General features: G+C 33.4%; 1 protein-coding gene across 1 annotated transcript; it reads right to left on the bottom strand.

Moving 5' to 3' along the window:
• Window positions 1-7,156: 7,156 nt before the first annotated feature.
• On the bottom strand, window positions 7,157-8,035 carry LOC104593682 (late embryogenesis abundant protein At1g64065-like). Its single transcript, XM_010253648.3, has one exon. The coding sequence runs from the start codon at window positions 7,963-7,965 to the stop codon at window positions 7,330-7,332; it is 636 nt and encodes a 211-aa protein (XP_010251950.1). The 5' UTR covers window positions 7,966-8,035; the 3' UTR covers window positions 7,157-7,329.
• Between the last annotated feature and the right edge of the window lie 824 nt (window positions 8,036-8,859).

Genomic DNA, 8,859 nt, shown 5'->3' with positions numbered 1-8,859 from the left:
GGTTTTCCCATAGGCTCATTTAAATGCAGAGGTTTGTATTTGGGGCACATGATGGACCCCACAACTTATAACCACTAAATCACTAAACCCTATATTTTGAATCGATGATCATAGAGCACCATCCGATTGGCTCTGATAAAGAGATGAAGGGGGCGTTCTACAATGTGAATTGTTCATCTTAATGTCGGAAATCAAAACCATCTGGTTTGAGAATATATTGTTTTTTAGGCTGCGTTTGGAATTAAATGGGGCAAATGGAGTGTAAATCTTGGTTCAGAGTAAATTTGCACTTTGGTTCATTTTTGTCTGTGTTTGGCAACATTATATTTATGGGTTGACAAATGACAGACCAATGCATATTTACATTGATAATAAGATGTAAAAGTACATCAATAAAAAAGAAGTAAATTTACATTCAAGTGGGCTTTTGATAAAAAAAAAAAAAAACAGCATATGCTTTATTCAAATTCATGTTTGCATCCATTACAGCTAAAAATCTATTTGGTAAGAAGGTTAATTTGTCAGTGCAAAACTAACCCAACTTTACAATTTATATGAACCATTTTACCCTCTACATATTTGCATTCACACTTATTTGCATATCGTTTTCAAACACAAAACCAAAAGCACATGTTCTTAGTTATATTTGTGTTTTTTGTTTTCAAAACTGAAACCAAAAATATATTTTCATTTGGTTATCTAATATCATTTTCTATGGATTATGTAGGGGGCATTCTACAATGTGGTTTGTTTTGTTTTCAAAAACAAAACACTACATCAACAAAACTATATTCTTTTCGAACATCATCATAATTTCTATACAACAAGATTTTTCTTTTTATTTTAAAAACCATTACTTCGATGATTCCAAAAGCATGTATTGTTTTTTGAAACAAAATCAATTTGTTTTTTTGGCCTTTCAAAACAATTAAAACAGAATTGAATAAGATGTTTTAGTTTTTTATTTTTCTTGATTAATGATTTTGAAAGCAAATGAAAACAACAACATTCATGTTATAGAACACCCCCAAATCTGTATGACATACCATCCAATAGGCTCTGATATGTAGCAGATGCTTTAACATGTTCTCTTAATGTACACTTTTGGTGCAAAGACATGTACATGGGTGAAAAGTTCTGTAACTTTCTGAAATCTCTGAAATAATTAGACTTTTGTCCTATTGGTTGGACCTTTATAATAGTAGGTTATGTTCTTCATGTAGGAAAAAAACCCGAGTTATCTCAAAGGGCTGAAGGGCGGAAAATTTTCTCCAAGGGCTAGGTGCCTAGGCCATAAATGGGGCAATTTGATAGCTTACCAAAGACTAAGAACAAGAATGGAGATGCCTGAAGAGAACTTTGTTAGTTCCATACAAGTTAAAAAACTTGACAAATTTGGGGGAGATTGGAAGCTTCAGGCTAGCTTCCTTCTGTTGTTAATGCTGAGGAAAACAAAAATCTCGGGTTCCCGTTCAATTTCTTCTCCTTGTGAACACAACAGAAAAGTAGGGTTCCACCCCCTTTCATCTCTTTTGTTCAGCCTTCTCTGTGAAATGAAGACAAGGGGCCGGAGAAGCTTTATCTATAACCGTGCTTTTAGATTTTTTAGACTCTGGATTAATTTATTACTTGTATCTCCTTGCCCTTAAGTTGTGTTTGTTGGTTTGATAAGAAAATAAGATAAAAACAGAACGTCATTAAGGTCGTGTTTGTTTAGCAATGATTTCTACTCCTATCTGACACAAAATTTTTATTTTTTGTCTCATTTGCATACACTGGCCATGCAATTTTTTTTGGCCATTGCACTGTACATATTTATATTTGTACCCTTCCCATACTGAGCCAAAGTTTTTTTTTTACTCGTATCTCCTTACCCTTAAGTTGTGTTTGTTGGTTTGATAAGAAAATAAGAAAAAAACAGAACGTCATTAAGGTCATGTTTGTTTAGCAATGATTTCTACTCCTATCTGACACAAAATTTGTATTTTTTGTCTCATTTGCATACACGGGCCATGCAATTTTTTTTGGCGATTGCACTGTACATATTTATATTTGTACCCTTCCCAAACTGAGCCAAAGTTTTTTTTTTTTTTGAGATTCCTTTAGGCTGTGTTTGGTTGCAATGCAAATAAATTTGCACTGATGCAAAATTATGGCAGTGCAAATGATTTGAATGTAAATTGTGACCTATTTTTGTTTCAAATTTTAACTTATTTGTTTGATTGCAGTACAAATGAAGTAAATTAAGACATGAAACAGAATGAAATAAAATCCCAAATAAAAATAAATGAGATTTTGCATTTTTTTAATTTTCACTCCCACACCTTTGTACTAGTGCAAATAAAATTGCACTGCAACTAAACACAACCTTAAGAACTTTCCCTCAACTTTCTATTTTTCTCTTATTTTCTGTCAAGCCAAATACAACCTTAAGTTATGTTTGGTTTGAAGGAAAAGGTGGAGAAAGGAAGGGAAAAATAGGGAAACCTTTACAATCTTTGTATAGGTTTCCTTATGGTTTCCTTCATTTCCCTGCTTTTTCCTTCAAACCAAACACAACAGAAAAAGTTCAATTTGGACTTACCAAATTGTCTGTATTTCACTATTTCATGCAATTTTGGACCTTGCCTTGCTTCTTGTTTGTTATATATTAAGCTACCTTCTTAAGTGTGAGTTGCGCATTCCGTCCTTAAATGATGCAGGAGATATTATCTGAAACTCCTATGCAATTGTTTGTTTTTGTCATTCACTAATGAATATGAAGCTTTGATTTCCACCGGGCAGGCCCTGTTTTATAAAGAAAATTATAATAATAAAACAAGAAGAATATACATCTTTAACTTAATTTTATCATACTAAACTAGTTACTTAATAGCTTAATTTTTATCTATAAAGAAAAAGAAAAAAAATATAAAACTACTCGTTTAATAATAACCACTACTAAATATCTAGTTTTAGCAGTTTGGTTCATGCTCGCTTTAAAGTTATCTTTTCATTGTACTTTTGAAATGTGCAATTTAGGCTGTATTTGGTTGCAAGACAAATTTCATTTGCACTGGTGTAAATGTATGAAAGTGCAAAATCTGGTTTACTTTTTTTTTTTGTGTTTGACTGTCTTGTTTGATAGTGAAGTAAAATGAAGTGACCTCCACTTTAAGGTTGTGATTGATTTGAAGGAAGTAGGGAAAGGTAGGGAAACTTTTACAAAGTAAAGCAATGTTTTCGAACCGTCGTTGACTTAGATGGTCAGACCGTTTGGGCCGGAAACCGTCCAGATGACCAGTTCCGTTTTACCTCAAATCCAATCTTTGGTAAAAAATAGTTGAATTAGTCAACAAACCATTGACTCGGATGGTTTGACCGTTGAACCGTTCGACCCAAAGAACGGTTTACGGTTTATTAAATAAGAGCTAGATTCGAATGAAAAGAGAAATCTCTCAGATCTCAAATCTGAGATCTACTGGAGAGAGAGAGATCAGTTGAGGGAGATCTCATATTCGAGATCTAGAAGACTAATATCTGGAAGAGAAGGCTAAGAGTCTAGATGACAGATTTGAGAAAGAGAGATTTGAGACTGAGAGAAATCTCAAATCTAACATTGCCGTTGCCGTTGAACCGCTGACCCGAAAACCGGTGGCCAAAACGGTTCCATTTTTGGGTCGATTTATATATATATATCGGAGCCATGAATTTTTTTATGAGGGGGCCAAAACTTATGGATGGGCCATAGGAAGGGCCAACCATTGGGTGAAAAGTGAGGGGAGGGAACAAACTTACATATAAAAATATATTGAGTGTGCAAATTTCTAGACCCTAGGGGGTCACAAAATGTATTGTGATTTATAAGTCCATAACCTCAGTTTAAGATGTTTTTTTATATATGTTTACTTTGGGCTTTCTATTTTTAATGATGGAGAAAGTGGCATCTTAAAACCTATATATCAATTTCCAACCAGAATTAATGGCTTTTAGGTTTTAAAATGTGTTATAAAAAGTACAATTGAAAAGTTCGGCCTAGACCCAAAAGTTTGAGCTTTTTAATTTTTATGGCTAGGTTCGGGCTTAGTCCTTAGGTAGCATGAACCCAACTCAATCTTATCTCAACCCAAGCCCGGCCCGATATTTGCATGCATACATATATAGTTTCACACACACACACACACACACAGTGAATGATATGTTTCTAAAATTTTCTAAAATTTTTTATATTTCTATCTCTATAAAAATTATTTTTATTTTCACACTTTTTTGTTTAATATGATGAATATACGATATTAGAGACGTGTCCAAATGTTTTTTATGAAAAAAATTGTTTTTTATACATTTTTGTATTTTTCATCTTTTTAAACTATTATTATTATTATTATTATTATTATTATTATTATTTAACAATAACATCAAGGGTTGACAGATTTTCTCCCAAAAGGTTCAATTGTTGGTTGGCCACGAAATAGGAAGACAACTCCATTTTGGATTGGTTTTAAGTTTTATTTTATTTAAATCATCAATAAAAAATAATTATTCTTCATCATATTTATTTTTTTTAATATTGTTAATTAATATAGGACTAAATGAAAGAATGAGAGTCATACCCTAAATATAAGACTTAATGAGATAGAATTGAATGAAGAGAAATGTAATAGTTCAAATTACATTTTGTGTCTCACAATTAGAAAGGGACCAAATCAATTTTTAATGTGAAATGATTGACCAATTCGAACTTAGCCCAGGCCTGAAACCAACTTGAATGTATAAAATTTTAGTGTAGGTTGGCTAAGATTTTAAGCCCATTTCTTAGGGGTGGGCCTAGGTTAGTTAAAACCCAACTCAGCCCACCCGACTTACACCCTTAATACTTTCTTGTTTGGATTGGGTGCAAGAAGATATAACACCCCCCCCCCCCCCCAACTATACTAATTTTACTAATTTTTCAATTGACCTCTAGAAATTATTTTACATAATTTTATTCATGAAATAAAGCAGCAAAGTCCTTTTAATTTTATTTTATTAATAGTATATAGTATTTTGGTGTTTTCTTGTTTAATTTATCAATCAGATAAACTATCCAAATCCAAATTCCAGTGAAACGTGAATCCTTCAGGCTGTACATGTTTGGTTGCAGTGCAAATTGATTTGCACTAGTACAAATGAATGAGAGTGCAAATGTAATAAATGCAAATTCTTGCTTAATTTTGTTTTGGATTTATTTTGGTCTGCTTCATGTCTTAATTTACTTCATTTATACTGCAATCAAATAAAATAAGCTAAATTTTGAAATAAAAATATATCAGAATTTTACACTTAAATCATTTGCATTGTCATGGTTTTGTATCAGTGCAAACTTATTTACATTGCAACCAAACACAGCTTCAAGGCTCAGTTTAGGAGTACAACTACAAAATATGCAAGTGTAAAACCTTGTATTTTGTATATATTTGCAGTGTATATATTTTGTATTTGCACTCCTTTCAAACTGAACCCGTATAAAGTTTGATCCAGATCCAATTGTTAATATGCTTGAATTCAAATCTAGATATATCCGATACAAATTAATCTGATTCAGTGGAAGCATTAGTACAGATCCAAAAACTTTCTTCTTTTTCTTTTTTCCATTTCGCTTTTTCAACAGTTCAAAGATCAAACCCTGACATTTTGACGTTAAAATTATTTGCAGATTTAAACGTGGACTATGTCCAGCTGAAAGCCTGAAAGCCTGAAACTGAAGCTAATCTATTGTTTACATTGGACAATATGAGTTTTGGGTTTGGGCTGAAAAAAGAAGCCTAATTATATTGTGGGTTGGGCCCCGGGTTAATGACTTGGGCAACCCAACCCAAATTGAAATACGCATACATACTAATTTCTGGCAACCCAAAAGAGCTTACCAAAATAAAAGTTGGGAAAAAGAAAGATAAGCATCTGATTTGATTAAGGACTGTGACACAGGTTAAACAAATTGCAAGAGCATCCAGGAATTTATTTTTGGCCCAGCTGATTTACTAGGTAAAACCCATATTATAACGGCCCAACTACATGAAATTTCTAAAGGGTGTTTAATCATGGGCCCCAGGCCCATATATGAGTCTATATCCCTAAGCCCATGTTTCTCTGCCACAAAGTTAATGAAAAAGATTCATGCATAATTTCCACCCAAATGATTATAGAAAATGCTTTCTAAAATCTTCATCCATAAATAAAGAGCCCTAAAAATTGGAGATACGGTCTGGTCTTTGCAGTTGGGCTATCAATGGGTTGGTTCTGGTTCGGAACAGGGTGGAACTGTCCAGAACTGAATAAAATATTTTATTCTGGTCCCCAAACAGAGCTTATAGGATTTATAATTTTAGACCCAAAACCAAACCGCCTAATAATTGAAACAATCGGATTTGAACTGATAAGAACTGATTATATCTAATACCAGTTCAACAGAAACAAATACCTGGAAGACTAGAACAAGATGTATTTGAGCATAGTCCTAGGTGTCAAGTGAGAGCTTGCTCCAAAAAAAAAAAAAAATGTACATTTTCAGAGCTTTCGAAGTGTAGGGTTGCAAATGGTATCCGATTGTCCAAATTTGATTTCGAATTTGATCCTACTAAGGATGATTTGAATTCTATCCGTTTATAACTGGGTCAAATATGGATCCACCCCTACTCAATCTGGTGCAATCTGATTCAACTTTATATATATACTCAAAATTCATATTATATCTATTAATAAAATTGGTATGAATGTTGTATTTTCATTAAATTGTAAATTGTTATAGGTTCAAGTTTCATACCAGTAATTTTTAATTCAATTTGTTCATAAAATACAATATTAAGGTCATTTTAATTCATTTTGTTAATAATGTATAATATTCTGATCATTTTCAGTTTAATTTATTTATATTATTTAATATCTAATTATATATAATCCGAATCTGTCTGATGAATACAAATTGATTCAAATTCGATTATAAATAAATCAAATTTTGGTTGATTCGATTTGCAGCCCTATCGAAGTGCTTCAATCAACTTTAGATTTTCCCTTTTTAGAATATCCAATCTCTTGGGGCCAAACTTGACTATTATCACAAATTCACAATCGAATTAAACTGGCCTGCCAGGGCGTGAGCTCCCACCGGAGTGAAGAGATCTAAAGATAAAAACATTGGAGACTAGAGCTTATATAGGAAATCTTAGTATCAATTTAATAATCAGAAAGAAAGAAATTAAAGATAGTAGAAAGGATAAATTGAAGATCAGGCTGCATGTAACAAACAAACACGTACCAAACCCCAAAATTAACAAATAAAATGTTTAAAAAGTAATCTAATTCATGTATAAATCACTGGCAGTTCAACTCCTGGACAGTCTGCTTCTCCAAATTAACTGTAATGGTGCAATTCATTTCTGCAGTTTTACGTTTCTTCATTATCTTCATCAAATGCACCTTCCCACTCAGCCTGGCATAGCTGTTCAACGTCAAATTCCCGGTTCTGATGTCACTGTTCAGGTAAGTTGAACCATCAATTGACAGACTTTCCGAGCTCACCTCCATCGTCACATTCATCCTCCTAGTCTTTCGTGCCTTAGCCCGGGCCTCGGGGATCACTGCCTCCCCGACGGTGACACTCCGGTAGGTGAGAGTCGCCGTGCTGTTGTCGAATTTGAAGTGACCGAAGTTCTTATTCTTCACCGCGACTTGAGCTGTTACCGTCATTCTGAAGGGAGAGGAGGCTCCATTGGGCAAGCTGATACTCTCAACGGAAACACTACTGAGCTTTACACTGGGAGCCTTGATCTTAAGCACTGTCAGTGCAAAGACGAGGATGATAATGGTCTGAAACACGGCAAAGACAGCAATATAAGCAAAGCATTTGATGTTTTTCTTCCGGCTGAGCTGCTTTGCCCGCAAGGGTCCCGCCTCCTCGTCGCTCCGGTCGTGACGGACGGCGCTTGTCAAGGGATGAGCGTGATCCATTTTATGTTGTTAGGACTTAGAACTCAGAAGAGCTACGCAGAGAGATAAGCTAATTTCTTTTTTCTCTGAGTAGTCTATCTAATGATCGATCTAAGTTCTATATATATATGGATATATATACAAATTAAGATAAAATTAAAATACTGGAATGGGTATGAATTGAAAAGGATAATTCAAATGGTGGGGTATCGAAGTTCTGCAATTTGTTTTTCTTCTTAAAACGTGTTGAGGGGCATAAAATTCAATGCTTGTTGTTTTGTTTAATCGCGTCTTCCTCCATTTATGACTGCAGTCTGCAGTCTGATTACGCTATGATAAATACTGGAGAAATTTCTACTTTGTGTTGTACTTACAGTTGACGGAACCCGATTGGACCACTGTAGTATATGTTGATTATCTAGAAAGGGAAGCAAAAACAAGTGAAATAATGAAAATTAATAACAGGCTAGTTAGAGAATTTCTGCTTTCCTTCTTCAATTAATTAATGGAACTAAAGATAACACAAAACACATGATTTTGCACTCTACATATCCCGAAAGTCAATAAATAAATCAATAGCACCATCCAATTAAGAGTTGTCCCATTCAAATCCATGTATAGAAATTTAATTGGTTAATTTAATATTCAAATTTCAAATGTATCTTATAATTGGATATTGAATAATATTAATAAATCTATATTATTACTAAAGTGTGAATGAGAGGGTGGAAATTTTGTTTCACTAAAATACCTCAATTATTGAATTTGGACAGCCACTTTTATCCTCATTCAAATGTATCTTCTCATTAACCCTTGTAGTCAAGGTATTGACTCACATTAACATTTATTGTGAGGGTATAAAATGTAATTTTAAATCCTACCTTTCTTCAAATCGATTCTTTCTCAATAAGTCTT

Source organism: Nelumbo nucifera, chromosome 7 (genome assembly GCF_055504915.1).
Source record: "Nelumbo nucifera cultivar China Antique chromosome 7, China Antique-T2T, whole genome shotgun sequence".
Classification (NCBI taxonomy): domain Eukaryota; kingdom Viridiplantae; phylum Streptophyta; class Magnoliopsida; order Proteales; family Nelumbonaceae; genus Nelumbo; species Nelumbo nucifera.
This window is presented reverse-complemented; position numbering and strand designations above follow the sequence as displayed.